Source organism: Dendrobates tinctorius, unplaced genomic scaffold, assembly GCF_039654945.1.
Source record: "Dendrobates tinctorius isolate UK_male_01 unplaced genomic scaffold, ASM3965494v1 ptg000044l, whole genome shotgun sequence".
NCBI lineage: Eukaryota > Metazoa > Chordata > Amphibia > Anura > Dendrobatidae > Dendrobates > Dendrobates tinctorius.
Genome location: NW_027361712.1, coordinates 21,898,479 through 21,923,715, shown reverse-complemented (window position 1 = coordinate 21,923,715; position 25,237 = coordinate 21,898,479). Strand labels below are relative to the sequence as shown.

At 43.4% G+C, this 25,237-nt stretch overlaps 2 protein-coding genes and 1 long non-coding RNA gene across 7 annotated transcripts in view; 2 read left to right on the top strand and 1 right to left on the bottom strand.

The window, feature by feature from the left end:
* CUNH14orf93 (chromosome unknown C14orf93 homolog) overlaps positions 1-6,552 on the top strand; it is a 43,836-nt gene extending 37,284 nt beyond the window's left edge. For all 4 annotated transcript variants that reach the window (XM_073575444.1, XM_073575447.1, XM_073575446.1 and 1 more), the window contains exons 6-7: positions 4,959-5,071; positions 6,004-6,552. In XM_073575444.1, the coding sequence (XP_073431545.1) occupies positions 4,959-5,071; positions 6,004-6,405 (515 nt within the window). In that variant the 3' untranslated portion in view covers positions 6,406-6,552. The remainder of the gene's footprint in view (positions 1-4,958; positions 5,072-6,003) is intronic.
* LOC141089132 (uncharacterized) overlaps positions 1-11,234 on the bottom strand; it is a 21,225-nt gene extending 9,991 nt beyond the window's left edge. The window contains exons 1-3 of the long non-coding RNA XR_012232184.1: positions 11,119-11,234; positions 4,915-5,898; positions 2,229-2,322 (exon numbers count right to left, since the gene is read on the bottom strand). This is a non-coding gene — a long non-coding RNA (uncharacterized lncRNA). The remainder of the gene's footprint in view (positions 1-2,228; positions 2,323-4,914; positions 5,899-11,118) is intronic.
* HAUS4 (HAUS augmin like complex subunit 4) lies at positions 11,172-25,237 on the top strand. 2 transcript variants are annotated; one of them, XM_073575448.1, is made up of 9 exons: positions 11,172-11,438; positions 12,708-12,847; positions 20,705-20,836; positions 20,953-21,087; positions 21,168-21,264; positions 22,769-22,914; positions 24,141-24,271; positions 24,363-24,431; positions 24,504-25,237. In XM_073575448.1, exons 1-9 carry the CDS (start codon positions 11,414-11,416, stop codon positions 24,685-24,687), a joined length of 1,059 nt encoding a protein of 352 aa, XP_073431549.1. In that variant the 5' UTR covers positions 11,172-11,413; the 3' UTR covers positions 24,688-25,237. The 2 variants fall into 2 exon arrangements, with proteins under 2 accessions (XP_073431549.1, XP_073431550.1); XM_073575449.1 differs by lacking the exon at positions 11,172-11,438 and having other exon boundaries at positions 12,708-12,858.

Below are 25,237 nucleotides of genomic sequence, written 5' to 3'. Positions count from 1 at the left end.
TTTGAATTTTGACATAATTAGCCATGCAGTGCTGGAGGGGCCCCCTCCCCCGGGCCCCGTGCAATGCACGGTCTGCACAGGCGGTAGGTCCGCCCCTGCCACTGAGTTTCCTGGAGTTGGAGAAGCCTAGTGTCCCTCGTTTACTGCCCCTGCTCCGTCTGGCACGATTAGTATGGAGGCAAATTAAGAAAGTGATTAGATATAGGGACATTACAGCTGAAATGCCCCTATGGAAAAATGCCTATTTTTCGGTAGTACTAAGTCACCCGTCCACTGATTTTTAGACTCAACATAATCTCTCCTTGATAGGAGACTTGTACGATCATGGGACCTTAATGTCTTTCAAGCAGATACAGGCTAAACATAATGTCCAGAGATCTCAATTTTTCCGCTATTTACAACTAAGATCTGCTCTTCAGTCGTACATGAGGTGTGTGGGCCGTGCCATTTCGTCCCTACCTCTGATAGGAATCCTTAACTCACAGGGTCCCCAGAGCCTTATCTCCTCTTTATATATGTACATGTTGTCGGTGGGAGCAGAGTCTGCCATAAGTTCTGTTAAAGGGAAGTGGGAAAGACTCATCCCTAATACGCAGGGAGTGGAGTGGGAAGAGATCCTGGAGTCTCCGATCGGAGTATCACCATCTATTAATAATAGAATGATACAGCTGTATATAATAAACCAATCATATTTGACGCCGATACGACCTTTTAGGATGGGTCGATTCCAATCCTCAGAATGCTTGCGTTGTCATGCACCATATGCAGACTTTATCCACATGATATGGCAATGTCCCACGATCCTACAGTACTGGAAAGAGGTGTCGCTATTCTTGTCATCACTGGTGCAAGCTCCTGTCCCTCTTGAGCCACTGGTCTGCTTGTTTGGGGTATGGGAGGAAGAGATTTGGGGTCACCATGTTGGGATCTTTCTACGTGAGACACTGTTTCTGGCACGGAAAGTATTGCCACTACGGTGGATGGGCAATTCATGTCCTTCTCTTAGAACCTGGATTGACTTGGTAAACACGATTGTTCCATACGAGCGCACATTATATCAGAACAGGGGATGCCTGGGTAAATTTGAAAAAATCTGGGATAAGTGGAATTCTTCTCATCTCACTTTGTAGACTGGAGACATTGCATGTGAGACACTATGGTGAAGGACAGTAGGCTGCGAATTGGTAAATAGTTGACGTAGTTGTAGTTTAGTTTAGGAACTTATAATTAATCAATCTACGTTATCTGTGCGATATAATAAAGGCCTGTGAGTTATGATTGATGTACATGCTTATAATGTATAGCCTATTGTTCCTTGTATATGCTTGGGGGATTATGCATAGATTACTTGTATAATAATAAGACTGTTTAAGTTTTGTTTAGGATTTAACAAAAAGACGGTAGTGGTGTGTATGCTCTGTACAATGTTCACAACCACAAGCAAATATGTATGTTGTACATTACATCCTTATCTTGTTTTGAAGTTTAATAAATGAATTTAAAAAAAAAAAAAAAAAAAAATTGATGGGAAGATGGATGGAGCCAAATACAGGACCCTGCTTGAAGAAAACCTGTTGGAGTCTGCAGAAGACCTGAGACTGGGACGGAGATTTGTCTTCCAACAAGACAATGATCCCAAACATAAAGCAAAATCTACAATGGAATGGTTCACAAATAAACGTATCCAGGTGTTAGAATGGCCAAGTCAAAGTCCAGACCTGAATCCAATCGAGAATCTGTGGAAAGAGCTGAGAACTGCTGTTCACAAACGATCTCCATCAAACCTCACTGAGTTCGAGCTGTTTGCCAAGGAAGAATGGGCAAGAATTTCAGTCTCTCGATGTACTAAACTGATAGAGACATATCCCAAGCGACTTGCAGCTGTAATTGCAGCAAAAGGTGGCGCAACAATGTATTAAGTTAAAGGGGCCAAATAATATTGCACGTCCCACTTTTCAGTTTTTGTATTTCCTCAAAAATTTAAAATAACCAATAAATTTTGTTCAACTTCGCAATTGTGTTCCACTTGTTGATTCTTCACCAAAAATTTACATTTGGTATCTTTATGTTTGAAGCATGATATGTGGGAAAAGGTTGAAAAGTTCCAGGGGGCTGAATACTTTCACAAGGCACTGTATGTGTATATATAATCTCCACACTGAGCAGTGATGAGGCCGTGACACAGCAAAGTTCAAAGCAAAGTCTCTTTTAATGTCCAGCGTACTCACAGCACACGATATCCTCCAGTTCGCAGCCGGGAAATAGAACAGTCCACCTCTGGATCGCAGCCGGGAACAAGACAGTCCACCTCCGGTTCACAGCCTCACATAAGTTAAAGTCCCATAGAGGAACAAAGTTAAAAAAACAAAATTGTAAAAATATATTAAAATCATAAAATAATTAAATGCAAAAAAAATGAAACCAATAAATATGTATATTTATGTAAAAAAAAATTATATACACACACACACACACACACATTGTATCGCTGTGTCCATCGTGACCTGTCACTATTTAACCCCTTCAGTGAACCCCGTAACAATTTATAAAAACATGGAGAAAACTGTTTTTTCATCGTACTGAAGAAAAGTGGAATAACATGCAATCAAAAAGTTGGATGTAAATAAAAATGGTATCCCTGAAAACATCATCTTGTCCAGCAAAAAAAATCATCTTGTCCCTCAAAAAAACAAGCCGCCACACAGCTCCATCAGCGGAGAAATAAAAAAAATATATAGCTCTCAGAATATAGCTATATTTTTTTAAATTGTTTTGAATTGTGTAAAAGCGGCAAAACATAAAAAAATGATATATCATCAGAAATATAGCAAAATTATGGCTCTCAAAATATGGAGATTCAAAAACTTTATTTTGCAAATCAAATTGTCTTTTAGGCTGCTTTTACACTTACTGTGTTTTTGCGGGCCGATTTTGTGGCCCCAATAGATTCCTATGGGGCCGCAAAATCGGCCCACAAAAATTCCACGATGCGCCGAACGGCCGTGTGGGCCGTGATAAAAGATCGAGCTTGCGCAATCTTTTTCACGGCATACAGACACGGCCCCCATTGTAAATCAAGGGGCCGCAAAAACAAACGGAAGTTTGTTTTTACATAGTATTGGGAAAAAAAAAAAAAACGGCGATGCGCAAACTTTTTTGCGGTCCATTATTGTGGAAGACCACAAAGAATGCCGCGATACGGCCAGCAAAAACGGACCTCAAAACATGCGGTAAGTGTAAAATTAGCCTTAGTGTGTGACAGCAGCCAAAACATAAAAAAAAACTATATAAATCTGGTATCACTGTAATGGTACTGACCCGAGGAATAAAGTTGCCTTATCACATACCACTATAGCGCTCCATCCCTCCCAAGTGTTGTCGTATGGCTAATCAGTACTGTACAGCTAAATATGTGGTATTTCTACATTCAGCAGAAATTGTGGGACAAATTTTTATGCCATTTTTACCCATTTCCCGTGTGATAATGTAAAATCTGGGGCTAAAACTACATTTTTGCGGTAAAAATTATTATTTTTTCACTGCCCAATGATATAAAATTCTGGACACTCCCTTGGTGTCAATATGATCACTGCACCTATAGATGAATTCATCAAGAGGTGTAGTTTGTAAAATGGAATCACTTATGGGGTGTTCTGCTGTTCTGGCACCCGCAAACCATAAAAGTAAAATCTGTACTATATTATGGCACTTCTTGCTCTTCTGAGCTTTCCACTGTGCCTCAAAAGTTGTACCCAATTATATGTAGGGCATTGGCGCACTCAGGAGAAATTGTACAACAAACTGAGGTCCATTTTTCCTGTTAGGCTAATTTCACATAAGCGTTTTTTTTGCGCAGCGCATTGTGCGCAATAGAAACGCATGCAAAAAAACGCATCATGCATTTTTGCATGCGTTTGCGTTTCTATGCGCATTCGTTCTCTAGGGGTTAAAACCAGTGTCTACACATTTTTACGCCAAAAACGCATGCGCACGAAAACACAGACGAACGCACGTCTATGCGCACGCCTGCGTTCCCATAGACTGTAATGCATTATTTTTCGCATTCTGTGCGCAAGCGTGCACATGCGTTTTTTTGACGCCTTTCGGCGGACCCAAAAGTGCAACAGGTTGCATCTGGCGCGCCTAGGCGCACACCTTCCAAAAACGCATGGGCACGAAAACGCATACGAACGCGTGCAAACGCAAGACCATGTGCACGACATGTTAAACATAGGTACGCATGCGCATGGACGCGCACAATGTGCTGCGCAAAAAGCTAGTATGAAACCAGCCTTAGACCTTATAAAAATTAAAAATTTGAGGCTAAAACAACATTTTAGTGGTAAAAATGTAATTTTTTCTTTCATCACCGCCCAATGGTATAAATTTCTGTGAGGCACATGTGGTGTCAACAAGCTCATCCGATAGATGCTACTGTACAGGCACAGCCGACGACATTTTGAGAGAGATTTTTTTTTTCTGAATACATGCCTGCTGAATGTGAAATTTTTTTTTTTTTTCCAAAACATATTATATTCAGTATGTAAACTAGGGGGCAGTTCAATGACCGATCAGAGACCGGTCAGAAGCCATACTGATGAATACCTAATCAGAGCGCCATATGAAGACCCCCATATAGGCTACCCAGAAACACGAGCATATTACTAACTGAAAATAAAGATTACACAACAACCTCAAGATGGATTTCATCACCAGGTATCATTGTAATTAGTATAACGGCACCGACCTGACACTGTCTGTAGGTTACTGTGCACAATCCTGCTGACAGGGGCACTTTAATAATTCACCAAGGAATACTCCTCGAAGTTCTGAAGAACTGCAAAGGCTCTCCAACAAGTTTCAGCACTTTGTGTAAATTAATTCTCTATTTAGGCTGAGCTGCTGTTCAGTTACCTGTTGTATACTCAGCTTTCTAAGGTGTTCTTATTTTACTCTAGGTGCCTGTGTTGCCTACTTTCTGACAAAGAGAAGGGAATACCGAAACTCAATGAATCCTTTCAAGAGTCTGAGAGAAAAAGAAGAAAAGAAGTTGAGAAGTCGCAGATACAGGGTCAGCACACAGAGAGATGAGCTGGTTCTCACTCGGCATGGCGTTCTTTTCTATAAATACCATAATTTGTTAGTTTAAAAGTAGCTATGAATTCTGACTCATTTAAAGGGGTTGTCAGGTCTCCTGCTAAAAGTCTGAAGTCACTATGTCAGGATTTTTCAGTATTGTCGGTGAGAGCAGAATGTCATGTCACCGCAAGAATCTGATTTGTGTGCTGACTAGACGTGCTCGCCCTCTGTCAAGGCACGTGAATTGTGTGAGGTCAAGGATGTCTAGTCGGAATGTGGCCACAGACTTAGAATTACTACAGAATGTTAGCAGAAGACCAGACAGCCCCTTTAAGTGACAAAAAACTGAGAGAAGCTATATGCCAAAAAATAATAAAACAGCAGAATTTTATTTAAGCAATATAAAAAATATCATAAATGGAGGCACAATGTACAAATGAACCACACAGTTAAAGTAAGCAAGCCACTAAAACATCAAAGAAAGCCTATTAAAAATATTTGAGTAAACTGGGAAAAACTTCACTTGCAATTCATGCACATGAAATAGGCCTGATATGGGAGGAAAAAGGAATCAAAATAGAGGGGAGCTGACCCCCTCTTATACAATGTTGAAAATAGGTCCCAAGTATAAATACATAAAAATATAGACTGAAAGCGTTTTTTTGGCTTAAGTAAGCAAAGGTAAAGAGGAAAAAATCCATAAAGCTGTCAGCCCAATAGCATGTAATAGATAAGGTGACCTGAACAAATCATGAGGGAGAAAGTGGCCTACATTACCTCAAGTGGTGGCGGTACCCCGACGCGCGTTTCGTGTGTTGCCTTTTTGAGGGGAAAAAAAAAAGTTGTTTGCAGCAATAAATATGGTTTGGATTTATATTTTGTCATCTATATACTTCATTAACTTGCAAAAATGTCTCTGTACAGCTTTTTGCAAATCGATCTTGGGGTGTACAGCAGTTTCCACCAGAAGAGCAAGCCCTGTGGGAAGGTGTGACAGAAGAGTTAATGTCGGATGAAGAGGACAGTCTGTCTGAACCTGGTGTCTGGGTTGCCCGGCCGCCTCGCTTCCGAGCACCAGATCTGTCCAGGCTCTGTTACAGCATTGACTCGCACTCTAAGCATGGCAATAAGACCAATCGTGTTTATGGCTCCCTGTCTGATCGGTTACCTTCCACAGAGATCCAACTTCTTCCCCAGCATCTCTACAATCCAAACTGGGAAAGAGAAGCGGAAGAGGAAGAGCCGACCAACGGAGGAAGAGGAAGAAAATCCTTTTGTCCTGACCTAAATGCTTTTATACAAATAAAGGTGGAAAAGGATGAATGAAGGCTATACAGACAGTTCTCAGACTACAAATAAAGGACCCAATCTGTGTGCATCAGTACAAGGATTGTACATAGAAATCATCCCAGTCACACAGTGTGGATCCAGAAGCCACCTATGTCTAATAAATTGCATTTGTTTTATTTTTCACATACTTGTCTATTACATTATGGGAATAACCATATTATAACCAGCTTTAGAAGCAATCATTCATTCAATAGAGCTTTACATATCTGCATATCATGGTCTATGTATGGACGTGCCACAGGTGGTCTCTTGGCCTGAATGACGTGCCTCATACAGGCTGTTAGTGTGGGCTGGCCATGAAATGCCGATCTGTGAAGCCGGTCTAACAAGTGCAAAACTACTTATAATGAAGCAGTGCAGGGACAGGACAGTAAAATTCCCTGTTGCTACATAGCAAATCTATGAGTGTAATAAAGATTGCCATAATAAAGGGTATTTTATCCCTACGGACCGTGAGCATGTAAGGTAAACTCGACGGGTCCGTGCAGTGAAGCTGACGGAGTCACTGTGGACACTGATCTCCGTCCTGGTAGTAATTGTCTTTTTTAGACATGAAAAGGGGCAGATCACAATTTTGTGTATATCCGAAAAGGACGAATACTGCCAAAACGGAGGTCAGACGGTGTTACAGCGACTCTGTTGGGGTTCCTGTTGGAATGCTGTTTTTTTGAGAATTCTTTCAGAATCCCCAACATAGAGCTCAGCAGAGACCATTATATTAGGGCTCATACTCACTGGTGCGAAAATCAGATGAGTGCAATCTGATTAAAAATCGGATATATGTATGTATATTATATATTGCACAGTAAGATTGAACAAAAGCCGTTAATTCAATAGCCGGCTTCCCAAATTTTACACACAAACTCTAATCTATTTATTAGTCAAGGACTTATAAAAAAAATACATGAAATGGTTTACTGTATGTTAACCATGTGTTATTTCATGTCGGGTTTTGTATTGATTTTACAGAAGTCGGCAATTGAATTAGCAGCTTTTGTTCAATCTTACTATGCAATATATATATAAATTATACATACATACATTTCATATATAAGATACATAATATATAATCTATACATATATATATGTCAGAGACATATACAATCACCGTAGTATAGTGTTGCTGTCTATAAATAATAGGGGGACCCCCACAACATTTTGTTCCTTGAAATAATCATGTATTAAATAAATACATGTCCATAATGTAGAACCAACATTAGAATAATTGTATTTGTCACTAACATGTGTACCGTATTTTCTGGCGTATAAGACAACTTTTTAACCCCTGAAAATCTTAAAAGTCGGGGGTCGACTTATACGCCGGGGGTCGTCTTATACGCCGGGTGCATATGGGGGGGAGTGGTCCCAATGAACAAGGGAGGGTGTAAATGGTGTTATCATCCCCCTTTTACCTCATTGGTGGCAGCGGTGCGGCGGCTCCTCCTTCAGCAGTGTGGCGGCTCAGTGCTGGGGGTCGGCGGCTCCTCTTTGTTCAGCGTGGGGGAGGCTGCGGAGGCTCTTTGTCCAGCGTCGGGGCTCCTCCGGCATTTCCCCAAAGCCCGGAGGCCCAGGCAGCTCCATTGCTGCGATGTTGTGGCCTCTGGGAAAGTGGCCGCCGGAGCCCACGCATGCTCAGATTCAGATCTCGTCCCGAGATCTGAATCTGAGCATACACGGGCTCCGGCGGCCATTTTCAGGGAGGCCACCGGAAATGCTGGAGGAGCCCCGACGCTGGACAGAGAGCCTCTGCAGCCGCCCCCCAGCACAGCGCCCTCACGCTGGACAAAGAGGAGCCACCGATCCCCAGGAACAGAGCCACCACGGTGCAGATGGAGTAGCCGCCGATCCCCAGCACAGAGACCCGCAGTCAGCACCGCTGCCACCAATGAGGTAAAAGTGGGATGATAACTCCACGTACACCCTCCCTTTGTCATCGGGACCACTCCCCCGCACCCGGCATATAAGATGACACATGGCATATAAGAAGACCCCCGACTTTTAAGAAAATTTTCTTAGCTGGAGAAGTTGGGGGGTCGTCTTATACGCCGGGAAATACCCTTAGTGTTTTGGGGTTTTTTTTGCATTTTACCCCTTTTTTCAGTAAACAAACCATCAGTGCAGTTTTTTGATCCTAACCCAAAATGTTTGTTCAAGAGAGATTGGAAATATAAAGTAAGGACCAAAATACTTCTCCTTTATACTGGATTCACTTCTGGATTTGACTCCCAAAAACCGCACTAGCATTTTTCCCAAAACTTCCTGAGTATGCGCCCTGACCTGCAGACTGGGTTGTGGATTTGGAGTTGGATTACACCACATGGCTTTCAATTAACTTAAGGGTGAGTGCACACGCTGCGGATTCACCTGCAGATTTGCAGGTAACGTGACCTGCGGTTTTCCCCTGCGGATTGAGTCCTGGACAACGGAACAGGTGTCAAACCGCTGCGGAATCCGCAGAAAGAATTGACATGCTGCTGATTTAAAACTGCGGAAAGATCCGCAGCATGTGCACAGCGGTTTTGAAATCCCATTGGTTAACATGGTACTGTACACTGCGGAACTGCTGCGGTTCTGCAGGGCCAAATCCGCAGCGTGTGCACATACCCTTAATTGTCCTGTATTGTGTTTTTGAATCTCAGTCTCACAACAGGAATTCCGCTAGTATACTTACATTGTCAGCACTTCAGCGTCACTGCCTGTCGCCTCGTACTGGAGGCTGTGACCCATCCATCAGCCACTTGTCCGCTGCAGCCAACCGTCGTCAGAGACTAGTGATCGGCTGTAATGGTGAGGTGACTGGTGCACTGACGTCATCACGTCACTACTGGTGCAAGCCGTTGCTTCCTTTTAGGCTGTGTGCCCATGATGCAATTTTTAAGCGTTTTTTGCTGCGATTTTCGGCACGAAAACGTTTAAAAATCGTGTACAGAACGCCCCCCATGCATTCCGCACATGCTGTGCTAATGCTGCGCTTTTTTCCGCGGCGGAATCGCATCGCGGAAAAAATCGCAGCATGGTCATTCTTTTGTGTGGAATCGCAAAGAATTGCCGCGATTCCGCACCCATAGGAATGCATGAGAACCGCTTACTTCCCGCATGTGGCTATGCCCACCATGCGGGAAGTTAAGCGTCTCATGTGCGGTTGGTACCCACGGTGTGGAGGAGAGGAGACTGTCCTCCAGGCCCTGGGTACCATACCCCTGTAAAAAAAGAATAAAAAATCGGGGTATATTTACCTTCCGACGTCCCGCGCTGCATTCCCGGGTCTCAGCATTCCCAGTAATGCCTTGCGGCAAGGTCCTGTGATGACGTAGTCTCGCCAGATCGCTATAGTAACGCGAGACCAACGTCATCACAGGTCTCGCAAGGCATTACTGGGAACGCTGAGGCCCGGGAATGCATCGCGGGGCGTCGGAAGGTAAATATACCCCGATTTTTTATTTTTTTTATCATTTTTAACATTTTATCTTTAAGGCTGAGTTCACACGTTGCATTTTTTTCGCGTTTCCGCGGCAGTTTTAACCGCGCGATTTTGCCGCGAAAACGCGAAAGATAAGCATCCCATGCATTCCTATGGGATTCCGCATGGCGGTGCTAATGCTGCGGTTTTTACCGCGGCGGAATCGCTTTGCGGTAAAAACCGCAGCATGCTCATTAATTTGCGGAAGATCGCGGTGATCCCGCACCCATAGGAATGCATTGTTCCGCTTCCTTCCCGCATGTGCCTGTGCCCACCATGCGGAAAGTAAGCAGAACAATTGCGGATGGTACCCACGGTCCGGAGGAGAGGAGACTGTCCTCCGGGCTGTGGGTACCATATCCCTGTAAAAAATAGAATTTAAAATAAAAAATATTGTTATTCTCACCCTCCGACGTCCCGCGCAGCCTTCCCGCTTCTCTTCACGCTCCGGTCCCAGTAGTCCTTTGCGAAAATGCTCGCGATGACGTCCGTTCTCGCGGGATCGCGAAGTCTCGCGGTCATTCGCGTGACGTCATCGCGAATTACCGCGAGACGTCGCGATCCCGCGAGAACGGACGTCATCGCGGGCATTTTCGCAAAGGATTACTGGGAACGGATGCGCGGGGCGCCGGAAGGTGAGAATAACAATATTTTTTATTTTTTTTTACATTCTATCTTTTACTACTGATGCTGCATAGGCGGCCTCAGTAGTAAAAAGTTGGTCACACTCGTCAAACACTATGCTTGACCAGTGTGACCAACCTGTCAATCAGTTCTCCAAGCGATGCTACAGATCGCTTGGAGAACGCTAGCATTTTGCAAGCTAATTACGCTTGCAAAATGCTAGTTTTTCCGCGGGAAAATCGCGGGAATTTAAAATGCGGTTTTCCAGCGGAATGGAATTCCGGAATTCTCGCGGTAATTTCCGGTACGTGTGCACTTAGCCTTACTATTGATGCCACATAGGCGGCCTCAATAGTAAAAAGCTGCTCACACTTGTCAAACACTATGTTTGACGAGTGTGACCAACCTGTCACTTTCCAAGCGATGCTTCAGATCGCTTGGAAAGTGCTTGAGAAAATCGCGGCAAAATCGCGAACAGAATCGCGGTAAAATCGCGCGATTTCTGGGAAGGAGTCCGGTTTTCAGTGTGCGTTTTGAAACGCTACGTGGGCCCATAGCCTCACGCAATTCTCCTCCTTAAACAATGTCCACCGAAACTCCTTTACCTCACGTTATAACTGCACAGTTCATGCAATGAGTCACTTGTGTATCAGGAATCCGGCGGAGGGATAACGCTGCGCTGACTCACACTGGCCGGCTCCAGGCGGCCGCCATCTTTCCGTAGAGCCTGAAGGGAAATAACTGTAGTAGTGTGCGCTCCCTCTAGTGGCCGTGCCCAGAGCTTTTGCCAGTGACGTCAGTTTGAATCTTTCCCGCTTTGGTGTGAGACCCGACATGTATAACGGGGGCAAGTGACAGGAGACGTGAGAGGAGGCTTGGCGGAGACTGCACACTGAGGAGATGGCGGCCCGGAACTTCCAGTATGGTGAGGACACGGTTGTTACCGTGTGTTTGTCGGTTGTGTCAAGGGAAGTCCTGTATGTACGTTAGTCTATGTATCTCCATTGCCTGCGAGGTGGAGTGACTGCACATGCGCGGCCACTTCTCATGCCTATGGACATCAGGGAATCCAACATATACAAAAATGTGTGTCTTGATGAGATACTGGTGATCTGACATCCAGTACGTGGTGTTACCACTGCCCCATCACAGCAAACCTCAACAGCGCCACTTTTTTTTTTCATGTAACTGGCTGGTACTGCGGTTTAGCTGCAAATAAGTCCCAATTCTTAAATGGAGCTGAGGTGCAGTACCAGACATGGCCACATGATTGAGAGGTGCTGTTGTTTAGCTTTTTTTTTTTTTTATTCTGCCCTACAGCTAGTTATGTGAGTTAGCCTGTAATCCTCTGAACAGTATTATGCTATGTGCACACGCTGCGGATTCTGCTGCGGTTCCGCAGCGTTTTTGGCCCTGCGGAGCCACAGCAGTTCCGCTGACATGGTACAGTACCATGTTACCCTATGGGTTTTAAAGACCGCTGTGCCCACGCTGCGTTTTTTTCCCACACGGTTTTGCTGCGGTTTCTAAACCGCAGCATGTCAAATATTTCTGCAGATTCCGCTGCAGTTTCACACCTTTAACATAGTAGAGGTGGGAAACCGCAGGTCACTTTATCTGCGGTTCCGCGCGGAAAAAACCGCAGGTGATTCCGCAGTGTGTGCACATAGCCTTAGGAGCCACAGTGAATGTCCTGCCTGTCATTGTCCATTTTAGTCTCTTTTAGAGTTGGTGTGAATTGATTGGCACGTCCCATTCCATCCTGTGGCTGCTGTGGGGGGGCAGGAGTACCGCCTCTTAACTTCCAGCCTGGCACTGTATCTTGCCACAACGCCGGCAGGCAAGAGGCGGCACTGCCACCTCTCCTGTGTGTGTGTGTGTGTGTGTGTGTGTGTGTGTGTGTGTGTGTGTGTGTGCGCGCGCGCCAACTGGAGGTAATCTATAAGTGAATAACACGGGGACTGGTGATGTCTGATGCTCGTCTGTGTCTGCCAGCCACATGGACGGTGAACTAAAAGGAAGGGTATGTGGCGGGTTCTTCACTCGAGAAGGTTATACAGGAGGACATGGTACCCTCAACATCCTGCAGATGCAAACATGTTTTCTCCCTTTCTTAAATACAAAAACACAATTGTTGAATGTTTATGTCCTCCCGGAGTTGTCATCTGACTGATAAATGTGTCTCTCCTTTTAGTGACTAGACGTCTCCCGATTCTTCAGTTGGAGGAAGAAGATCTGGAGAATTATCCTCACTTTGGTAAACTCTTACTAGAGTTATGCCAAATTCTGGAGCCAAGTGGGGCTAATGCCAAGCTGTTCCGCGATCTGGAGACGGTAATGCTCTGGTAGGCAGGATGGGCAGAGTGCTCTGTTGGTGCTGCTCCCTATGGGAATGTACGTAGACCCTTTAGGGATGATTTGCTAACTATGGGAATGTACGTAGACCCTTTTAGGGAAGAGTAATCCTAAAAGGGGTCTACATTCATTCCCATAGGGAGAAACCCTATGGGAATGAATGTAGACCCCTTTTAGGGAATATTTGCTCCCTATGGGAAGGAATGTAGACTCTTTTAGGGAAGATTTGCTCCCTATGGGAATGTACGTAGACTCTTTTAGGGAACTTTTGCTCCCTATGGGAATGTACGTAGACTCTTTTAGGGAAGATTTACTCCCTATGGGAATGTACGTAGTCCCTTTTAGGGATGGATTTGCTCCCTATCGGAAAGTACGTAAACTGTTTCAGGGATGATTCACTATTGAAATTGAGATCCTTTTAGGGACGATTTTTCTCCCTATGGGAAAGTACGTAAACTCTTTCTGGGATGATTTGCTTACTATGGGATGTACGTGGACCGTTCTAGGGATGATTTTCTCTCTGAGGGCATACACTTCTACAATTGAATTAATAATAATAATCTTTATTTTTATATAGCGCTAACATATTCCGCAGCGCTTTACAGTTTGCACACATTATCATCACTGTCCTCGATGGGGCTCACAATCTAAATTCCCTATTAGTATGTCTTTAGAATGTGGCAGGAAACCCACGCAAACACGGGGAGAACATACAAACTCCTTGCAGATGTTGTCCTTGGTGGGATTCGAACCCAGGACCCCACCACTGAGCCACCGTGCCGCCCCGGGAGATAATGATTTTTGTTTTTTAATTCTTAATTTCATTGTCCGAGTTATCCTCTTTTTATCATTCAGATTTTCTATACTATATTGCAGTCCGGTCTGACAGATGAATGGAACAATTCAGAGAATTACATATGAGGATCCCTGCTGAACCTTTCCAATTTTGGATAGAAATTACCTGCGCCTGGCATTACAGTGAAAACTGGTACACTAATAAAATCCCTGTTGTTCAGTGCTGGGCGTCATGCTTGGCATCTGTTGGGATGATCCCGGAGTGACATGCCAATTATATGGCTACTTGTCATGTGCCAGCGATGTGATTCTGATCTGGTAACCACTAATTCTGAGTAATGCTGTTCCTGACACCCCTGCTACAAAATAGTGCAGCTGCCAATAGTTGGAGGTGACTGGAGAATAATCGTTAAATGGGTATTTTTATCTCTTCCCTTTTATAGTATGTTTACAGGCTGTGCCATAAATGCATCGCATGGAGTAAAAGTAGATGGACGTTTCTGGTTTTGCTGTACATACAGCAGACTACCTTCACATACAGGGATCAATGCAACAGTATGAGGTTTAAATAGACGAAAAAGGGTTCATATTCAAAGATGCGCCCTGCTGGGTGTGAATAAAGTGTGCTTTAAGGCCCCGTCTCACATAACGAGATCGTTAGCGAGATCGCTGTTGCGTCTCCGATCTTGTGACGCGCCAGCGATCTCGCTACGTGTGACACATAGCGGCGACCGCCCCCCCTGCTGGATATTGCTGATCGTGCTTGAATGTCCCAGGCCATTTTCTGATTGTTGGCGTCCCGCTGGCCAGTATCCATCTCTGTGTTTGACGCTGACGAGCGACCTCGTTGGCGATGCAGAACTCGGACAAAGGCGTGAGTCGTCAGAATAACTGCTGTATGACTAGGTACCAACGACTGCCGAGGTCGTTATACGGATCGCCGGAACGTTGCTGCGTCTTTGAGTAGATCTGTCTGTTTGGCAGCTCACTAGCGACCATTTAGCGACGCACCAGAGATCCTTACCAGGTCGTATAGTTGTCTGGATCGCTGGAGCGTCGCTTAGTGTAATGGTACCCTTACATAAGAACCACTGATAACATAGAATGTAAAGGGAGAAAAATAAATACAAGATATAATTATTGTGGGTGCTATAATGAAAAGACAAATGGCTCAACGAATCTAAAATTGATAAAAGGCAAAAACCTAATAATGGATACTTGATTCATCAATGCCATTGTGAAAAAATAAGATGGTGCTTACATTTCTATGAGCAGCAGAATCTTATTATCAAGAGCCTGCATCAGAACAAATCATTGTTGGTGCTCTAGTAATAAAAGCTAAAAAATAGTATGTGAACGAAGGGACTAGCAGTGAGCAGTATCAAGATGCAGTATCATCCCCACTGCTCACTGCTTGCCACTTGGTTCATATACTATTTCAATTCACAAATACATCTTTTTACTCCATTACAATATTTTTTAATTAATTCATTTATTTTTTTGGCACAAGCGATCTGATTACCCCCCCCCCCTTCCCTTTTGCCCGACCGATTATAAAGGCACATATTTTGGTATCACTGCTTTCTGTGGAGAAGTGGTGGGAATTCTGAGCACTACTGATAAGCGAGCATGCTTGTTACTCGCTCGAGCAACAGTGTGCTCGAGATGCTTATTACTCAGCGAGCATTTTTGAATTTTTGGAACAAGTCCATCTGCATCAAGGCGGCGTGGCATGGAGGCGATCAGCCTGTGGCACTGGCACTGCTAAGGTGTTATGGAAGCCCAGGTTGCTTTGATGGCAGCCTTCAGCTCGTCTACATTGTTGGGTCTAGTGTCTCTCATCTTCCTCTCTATGGGGTTAAGGTCAGGTGAGTTTGCTGGCCAATCAAGCACAGTGATGCTGTTGTTTTTAAACCAGGTATTGGCACCTGTCCACACTGCCAAAAGTACCAAGTCCTGCTGGAGAATAAAATTTCCAACTCCAGAAAGCTTGTTGGCAGAGTGAAGTATGAAGTGCTCTAAAATTTCCTAGGTGACGGCTGCACTGACTTTGGTCTTGATAAAAAGCTGTTACCTATACCAGCAGATGACATGGCTCCCCAAACCATCACTGATTGTGGAAACTTCACATTAGACCTCAAGCAGCTTGGAGTGTATGTCTCTCCACTCTTCCTCCAGACTCTGGGACCTTGATTTCCAAGGTATAGTGTGACGTATCCACAATCAATGATGGTTTCGGGAGCCGTGTCATCTGCTGTTGTAGGTCCACTGTGTTTTATCAAGACCAAAGTCAGCGCAGCCGTCTACCAGGAGATTTTAGAGCACTTCATGCTTCCCTCTGCCAACAAGCTTATAGGAGATGGAAATTTAATTCTCCAGAAGGACTTGGCACCTGTCCACACTGCCAAAAGTACCAATAACTGGTTTACAAACATCTGTATCACTGCGCTTGATTGGCCAGCAAACTTGCCTGACCTTAACTCCATACACAATCTATGGGGTATTGTCAAGAAGAAGATGAGAAACAGCAGACCCAACAATGCAGATGATCTGAAGGCTGCTATCAAAGCAACCTGGGCTTTCATAACACCTCAGCAGTGCCACAGGCTGATCGCCTCCATGCCACAGTGATGCAGCAATTGATGCCAAAGGAGCCCCAACCAAGTATTTAGTGCATTTACTGAATATACATTTCAGTAGGCCAACATTTCGGATTTTAAAATCATTTTTTCAAGCTGGTGTTTTAAAGTATTCTAATTTACTGAGGTAATGACTTTTGGGTTTTTATTGGCTGGAAGCCATAATCATCAACATTAACAGAAATAAACACTTGAAATAGATCACTCTGTAATGACTCTATATAATGAGTTTCACTTTTTGTATTGAAGAACTGAAGTAAATTAACTTTTTGATGATTTTCTAATTTTGTGAGTTGCACGTGTATTTATCTTGTGGCTCTACCAAAAATTTACGAGATGGGAATACTCCTTAAAAGTTGCATATATACTTGATCTTCTGCCTTGATGATACATTTCTAACCATAAGCAATTCTCAGGACCTGTAATACATATATCTCATAGTAAAGAATGTATTCAACAAATTTTTTTGAGGTATTTCATCTATAGATGTTTCTAAAGCCTGACCTGCTATATGAACTGCTACTAGTACATCAACAATTTTGTCATTTACTCTAATGAGTAGGGCAAAATTATAGTCTTTCTAGTTGAATGCCTGTTCCTCGGAGTACACTTGTGTTAGTAATGGCTGCCAGTCACCTCAGCTGTCAGATGACCAGCAGTTGGCAGCTATTTATCCTGACTACCCTATGCACAGAAAAATATTTAGACTTGAGAGTCCTCACTGGTTGATACCTTTTAATGGCTAACTGAAAAGATGGTAACAAATTGCAAGCTTTCGCGACTACTCAGGTTTCTTCATCAGGCATCATGCATGCTTGCTGTGTCTAAACCCAGACAAGCCGTGTGAGACAGGGTAGTCAAGAGGTCCAGTGTCAGTTTACAACAAGCTCTCTTAGTATCTAAGGGGAAAGACAAAGGTGTAGTCAGGACAGGGTTTTTAGGCAGAATTCCAGGAAGTTAGTAGATCAAGACAAAGGGGCTAGGCAAACATGGTCAGAGCCAACTGGCAGAAAGCCAGGTAGTAACCAAGGACTGGAGATTCCTAAGGAAAACCCAGCACTCCCAGGCTCTGATTGGATGGCTGGACTGTCAGTCACAATGCTGACAGCTCAGCACACACCAGCCCCAAATTGGACAGCTTAGCCATCACTTACAGTACCGTCAGCTCAGTACACCCCCGCTCCAGACTGGACGACTGACTTGTTATTCACGGAGTTCACAATGAGTGGTGGGACCGTGACACTTGCTGTGGCTGAATGTGCATATGTTCTCGGTGTGGAGAGGGAAACAAGCCACTGCTGGTCTCTTCCCATAGCATTGTATGTTTCTGATAGCAAAAGTCTCTGACATGTTGAAATGCAACTGCTTAAACCTTCTTTTCCCCAAATGGAGAAGTCAATGAAGAGTCAGGAGCCCTCGTTTACATCGGGTTACTCCAACAGTCATCTAATGCCCCCTTCACACATCTGTTTTTTATGCTCCTATGCGGTCCGTTTTTTTAAAGACGGCAAATATGGTCATATGCACACCCATTGTATTCAATGGTGGTGAGCACGTGTCAGTTACTGTGTGTCCATGTGAAAAACTAGCAGATATCCTTCTTTTGTTTTTGTTTTTTTTCCTCTTGTGCAGCATGGACAAAATGTGTGTGGCACAAGGATGTCATCTGTGTGACATGTACTGGCTCCTGGGAAACCCGGTACAGTTTTCATTGTTCCCAGCTGCTGGGTGGCTGATGACCATTCTGAGATCGTTGTCGACTGCTCTCTCTGAACTCAACACGACCAGGTGACAATGATGGGCGCTGTATTCAGCAGCCGCTGTGTATTTGATGTGGGCTCCCTCATAATTTTGATAACAGCAGAGGGAACTAATTTGGGAGAGGTGAAAATATCCCAAAAGGTTCAGAGGCTATTAGCTATTTGCTTAGTCTTTACTGGTTAGTTTATGGGAAAGTCCAGAAAAATAGAACGTAGGGTTCCCCTATAAATTCTAACCAGCAAATGCTAAACAGACAGCTGTCGGTTGGTTTAATAACCTTGGAAGGGGCCAGGGATTTCACCTCCCAGACTACCAACATCAGCCTTCAGCCGCCCCAGAAATGGCGCTCTTCCCACTTACCTTGGTGCAGTGGCAAGTGGGGTGATGGAGTTGGGGTTGATGTCAGCTTTGTATTGTCAGATGACATCAAGCCCAGGAGTTAGTAATGGAGAGGCGTCTATAAGAGTCCCCCATTACTAAAACCACAGTCATATTGTAAAAAAGACACACCAAGAGTAAAGTCCTTTAAATGAAATAAACACACCCCACCCTCATTTTCCCAATTTTTACTGTAAGAATGAAAATAAGAAAATAACATATCCCTCATGTGTCTAACAATCCATTTGTCCCACGAAGAAGTCCAGCTCTACTACATCTGGATTATATGGCTGAACAGTGGCATGATGCGACCATTCAGCCATGAATCCAGGAGACTTTGAGCTGAGCTTGGGATGCAGCTTCTTTGACTAGCGGTAATGTCAGAGGTTACCGCCGGTCACTGTCAACTGTTCCCATGCTCAGTTCAGTGTGAGCCGGCTGATGAAATGCGGTAGCCTTCATGATGTCACTGCTAGCACAGTGAGAAATTTCTCACGGTGGTATTGACGATCTCATTGAGGTCACCTCAGTTCATCGGGTCGCTCATAATGCAGGTCACTGAAGCTGCGCTTTGACGCTCAGCTCAGTGTTTCCTGGATGTCAGGCTGAACGGTCCAATCATGCCACCATTCAGCAAGGCATCCAGATCAAGCAGAGATGGATTACGTTTGGCGTGGGACAAATGGACTATCGTCGGACAGGTGAGGAATATGGGGTTTTGTTTTTTAATTTATACTGTAATAAATGGGGGAAAAGAGGGTCTGGGAGTGTTTATTTCAGAGAGAGGATTTTATTCTTGCTGTGTGTTTATTTCAAAACTTACTATGGTTTTAGTAATGGGGGTGTCTTATAAACGCCTCTCCATTACTAACCACTGGCGTAATGTCAACTAAGATTACGAAGCTGACATCAACCCCAACCCTATTAACAGAACAAGTGGGAAGAGGGGAGACTAAGCACTAGAATTGGCCTATTTTACGGATGTGCCATTTCTGGGGTGGCTGAGAGCTGATGTTTTCTGAGGGCCAATATCCATGTCTCTTTTCCAGGCTATTAATATCAGGCCGCAGCTGTTTGTTTAGCCATTTTTGATTATAGGGGGGTCCCACATCAATTTTTTTTGGTGGGCGGGTCTCCTTTATAATAACCAGTAAAGGCTAAGCAAACAGCTGTGAGTGGATATTAATTGCCTGGGAACAGTTATGGCTTTTGGCCATTTTCCCAGAATGTTAACATCAGTGGTCGGCTTTTTCTCTGCTGGTTTAAAAAAATTACGTGGGAGCCCACACTATTTTTTTTTTTTTTTTTTTTTTTTTTTTACGATTATAAATTATTATATACGCTATGTACACAGCTGGTACTGAATACAACTCTCATCATTGTCACCTGGTTGCGCTGATCTAATGAAGACCAGGCCACAATGATGAAAGCTGCCTTTAGCACCTGGCACCTTGGAACAGCTAACTGTACTGCTTTTCACAGGCACCGGTACGTGACACACAGCAAATGTTTTCGGATGGCACACAGATCTCACCAGTACTGTTTTTTTCTAGTACAGGTATCGCCAGGACGTGTGAAGGGGACATAATGTGTTTGGTCGATTTGGTGGTAGGGCAGTGTCACAGGACTTGATACTTCATCATTGCCTACCTTTTTTAACAAAACGACTCTGACCCAGTCAGGGCTTTTGATATCCCTGGCAGAGGAAGAGTAAAGTGTTTCTTTTCTGCTCTATTGAGAATGTAACCCCTGTACCTACCTCTGTGCATAATCGCTTGTCATCACATTTTAGCCATATTTCTAATCTTACAAGGCCATCTTTAATTTCTACCATAACTCTGTGTAAAAGGTGGAGATGGCTAGTCTGATGTTCTCCTCTCTCTCCTTAAGATGCAGGACGCCTCTGTGTTGCCTATCCTTGAGTATAGTTGTGATTAACTGAGGTCACTAATTTTGGTGGCACGATGTGTCTTGACTAATGTCCCTCTCTTGCTGGCTTCTGTCAGCCACATTTCTCCTGCACAAGGTAACTGTGAAATCTCTGCATTTCGGCATTTTTATAGGCGTGAATAATGATTACAAGGACAGGGAACTGTACAGAGGGATCTTAAGTCACGGCAACAGAAAATCTTTAGCTCCATCATTACTGTCCCGCAACACGTATCTGTGTTGTGTGGCTGAGAGTCTGGTGGATGTCACTGACTATCTGTTTAACAGATTTCCCCGCCTTATGATTTTCTAAGCTTTATTTTTTCCATTTAAGGCGCAGAGAGAGCTACGACTTGAGAGGATGTCTTGGTTCAGGTCAGAAGTTCTCCATCGCCTGTTACAGGAGATATTAATAGACTTGCAGGTGAAGAAGCAAGAGGATGCACTGACTGATGAGGAGAATAAGGTTATGTTACTTCTGTTCTTTGTTCCTGTCAGTAAGAATGATGAGCCATGTATTACTTCGCATTTTATGTGTGTTATTGTATTCTCTCTTTCCTGTATTCCCTCCACCATGTACAGTTTCTGGACCACCTGCAGCGGTGTTTTGTGGTCTCGGAGTGCGCACGTCTTCTGCCCTCTATATTTGATTCTGACCCTGCATCTCTTCTCGGATTGCAGAGGAAACACGTGGATGAATTTCTGCCATCACTTAGGGTAACAAAACACCTCCTTTTTAACACGACATACCATCCTATTATTTTATATGGTGTCTGGATGGTCTCCTGTCATTTCAGGATATGGTTTGGATGAGAGAACGGTTGAAAAAGCAGCTGGAAGATGCCTTGCGAAAGAAATGCTTAACTTTTTTGTCTTTTCATCAACCAGAAACAGGTGAGTTCCAATTTATTATCTTAAATGCTTTAATAGCCGTATTTTCTTTTTTTTTTTTGTCTCAGGATAAGGCTAGTGTGTCTGGGTGGTTTGGTCATGCAGCATTAACTCCTTTCCAACATTGGATGTACGGCTACGACCTGTTTTGCAGTGTGTTCTAGAAAATGGATGTATCGGTACACCCTGGCAATCGTATGGGCACAGGAGCTATTCCTGCACAATCACCACCAAGAGCTCGGTTTAATTTATAGCCAAGCCCTGGCTGTTTATCCCTCTAAATGCTGCGATCACAGCATTTAGAAGGCTAGGAGAGCCTTCCCTCTCCCTCCTGATCGGCACAGCGCAAGGTAATCGCGGGCTGCCGATGGTCATGGCAATTGGAGGGGTGTCCGTGTAAATCTTGGCAATACACGATTCAGGACAAACCTCCCTAGGGAATCTTCGACCATAATGAGGCAGATGGAGGCACTTTGGACACTCTGACCTATGACCCGGCAGTGTCCATCTTTTACACGTCTTTTTAAGTGAGCACAAAAGTGTGGTCGGCCACAGTTTTGTGTACGTCTGAAAAGGGCACCACTGAACAGAGGCCAGACTGAGTCCATAATCAATCTGCTGCCTCATTATAGTGAGTTGATCCCTCGGGGGTTTCATCGGAATCATGTCATTTGGCGATTTAGATGGAAATCCTGATGTAAGTGCTCAGCGTTGCGCCCGATAAATGTGATCTCAATAGAATCAAACAATAATTTGTTTCTGGAAAACGCTCATGGCGTCAAATCATCACTACACCTGTATATAAATTCCCAAAGGGGTATTATTTCCAAAATGGGGTCACTTCGGCACTTCTGGCACTAAGGGGCTCTGTACATGGAGTCCACAAACTATTCTAGGAAAATCTGGGCTTCAGGAGGCAACTAGTGCTTCGTCCCAAGTCTCAGTGTGGCTAAGCAGTATCGTACAGCCACATATGAGGTAATTCCATGATCAGAAGAAATTGTGGGACAAATTATGGTGCAATTTTTACTCATTTCTCCTTGAGAAAATGTAAAATCTGAGGCTAAAACAAAATTTTTGAAAAATATATAAAGTTATAGCTCTTGGAACAGGGACAGGAAAAATGAAAGCGCAAAAAAAACCTGAAAAATCGCCTGTTCCCTACATTGTTTTTTTGAGTATTTATATGAAACTCAATTTAAGAAGCTTTTTGAAGTCTTATTTTCCCTATAGTGTGTTACTGTATGTTCCAAACAAGTGCATTAGGAGTAGTGGAGGTACACTACAAGTTATTCTGAAGTTTGTGTCTTGTTGGCCAAGGTGAATGATCAGAACAGGCCATATCATACGATCCTCTTGTATATGGGTCTTTATATGAACCACTATTAGTTTGAGGTAGTAAAGAAAATATCTTTGCTTAGTTTTATGTGGATCCTTAATCGGTAGCTTTACCTGGTCTTGATGACTATAACTAATTACGTATTCCCATTTATGCCTTATTCTTCAGATGAGGAAAGTGAAGTTCTCCGTGCTGCAAAAGCTGTTCGTCTTGCCACGACACTGGAAGATGAAAAAAGGAGGTTAAAAAATGAACAAGAAAAACATCAGGAAATGGGGGCTTTACTTGAAAAACACCACGAGATGTATCCCCGTGTAAGTAAATGGGGAGTATCTACATCTATGTGCATGCACTTAGATTACTATATAATATGGCAATAACATAACTTCCATTGAGGATTCTTTTGTCTTGTTTGACGTCACATTCCAGTGTCAGATCCGCTCTGCCAGCGCCATCTAAACTTCCCCGGTGATGTAAAGTTTAGAGGTCATTTTAATGTAGTAGGATGTAAAATAGAGGTAATAGATCTATTAGTGTATCTCTGAAGGGTGTATTATACGCACAGCTCTTATTTATTATGTTTGCTTATATAGCACCATTATATTCCACAGTGCTTCACAGTCTGTAAACATTATCATCGCTGTCCCCATTGGGGCTCACAATCTAAACTCCCTATCAGCATGTCTTTGGAATGTGGGAGGAAACCCATGTATACACTGTGAGAACAAGCATACTTGCAGATGTTGTCCTTGGTGGAATTTGAACCTGGGACTTCAGCACTGCAAAGCAACAGTGCTAACTGCTGAGCCACCGCAATACCGTGAAGCTCTACTACGGATGCGCAATTAAATACACAGTTCTGCTACATATGTGTATATATATATATATATATATATATATATATATATACACACACACACACACACACACACACACACACACACACACACACACACACACACACACACACACACACACACACACACACAAGATGCTTCTTGCAAAAATACACACACAACTCTGCTACAAGCACAATTGCATATGCACATATAGATACGCACACAGACACTTATAGCTCTGCTATATGCACATTTTTACACACACATTATACATTATCACATCTTGCAGTTCCTTTCAGGCATGTGACTGATAACATGACCTGAAAAGTCCTGGACCTAGTTTGGTGGAAGTTTCTTTAGCTGCTCAGCTCTTGCAGCTTCCAATCAGGCATCGCTAAACTTCTTTTTCTGCTCTGCACCGATCATATCACAGGACGCTGCCTCTGGACTATAAGACACACACACTTTGTAGCAAGAGTTCTTATTACTAAAAAGTGCGTCTTTAAGTCAGGAAACTACAGTAAACGTTTCTCAATAATAAAAGATTTATCTAGATGGCTTTGGGCAGGAACCTAAGCAAGGCTCTACTAATGGTGCAGATTTGTCAAGTGAAATGACTACGTACTCTAGAATACATCCTAGAGAAAACTGTTTTCTGTGGTAAAAGTAAAGCTTAAAAAAACTCTCCTTGGCATTTTTAGGTGCTTTTGCGGTGCCTGGTACTCTTCCGGCAGGCTGTCTCCAAACTCTGTCTTCATGCACAGTCTGAAGTAGACAAGATGAACGCTGAATACCTGGAAACAAAGAGTAGCGCTTTGTTTCTAAAACTACGGTAAGAGTTGTGACTCGACTATTTGAGGCTTTTTTTTTTTATTCTTGTCAGGCTGACACTTCCTCACCTCTTTTTTTTTTTTTTTTTATAGGATGGAAGAGCTCCAAGTTCTCACTGACACTTACACTCCTGAGAAGGTGGAAGTTCACAAATACATCAGGTAAAGAAGGGGAACAAATGGTGTAGATCTGGGTAATGTGACTGCTCCCTGCTCACTTTTTCAATCTTCCAGGTCTACTTTGGAGGCTGCTGTGAAATCTGAAAACGCAGAACTATCAGCATCCAGACAGATCCTTGCCTCTTATGAATTCCTGGGCACAGAATTTGAGGAGATGGTTCAAGAATATACTCGCCTAAGAGATAAGATTAAGGACAATCGCTGGGCCATTCAGGAGCTCAGTAAAACCTTACCTTGAGAGATGATGAAAGAAATGAGGATATTCCATTTATTCCAGACGGGAGATGAAGGCATTACTTGTACCACTGAGCTCAGCCTTGCAGGATTAGAAATGATCATCTGCTTTGTGTAATGTGATATTACGAATCTACTATACCAGTTATATGATTAACACCATTTCTCATTTTCCTTACACCATCTGTTTGTCTTTCTGTACATGGTCTATAAATGTAATGTAACACACTGGTTTGAAGCCTTTTTGGCTGTTCCTAGAAAGAAGGTGCATTGGGAAGTTTTCCTCATTAGTACTACATCTATCCAAATAATACTGCAGGGCATAGGTGGTCATCTGGATATTGACAGCAATATGGTCAAGGGCTTTAAATGAACCAAGCATTGATGCCACGTTATCAGAGCGAGGTTTGGATTCTAATGTAATTCTATAATATACTTACAGTACTTCACAAATTCACTTTAAAAATCTGTACATAATGTGTTGTTTTTTTCTTATGCTAATTATGTAACAATGCACCATAAATTTCTAAAATAAAAATTGTAATAGATAGAAA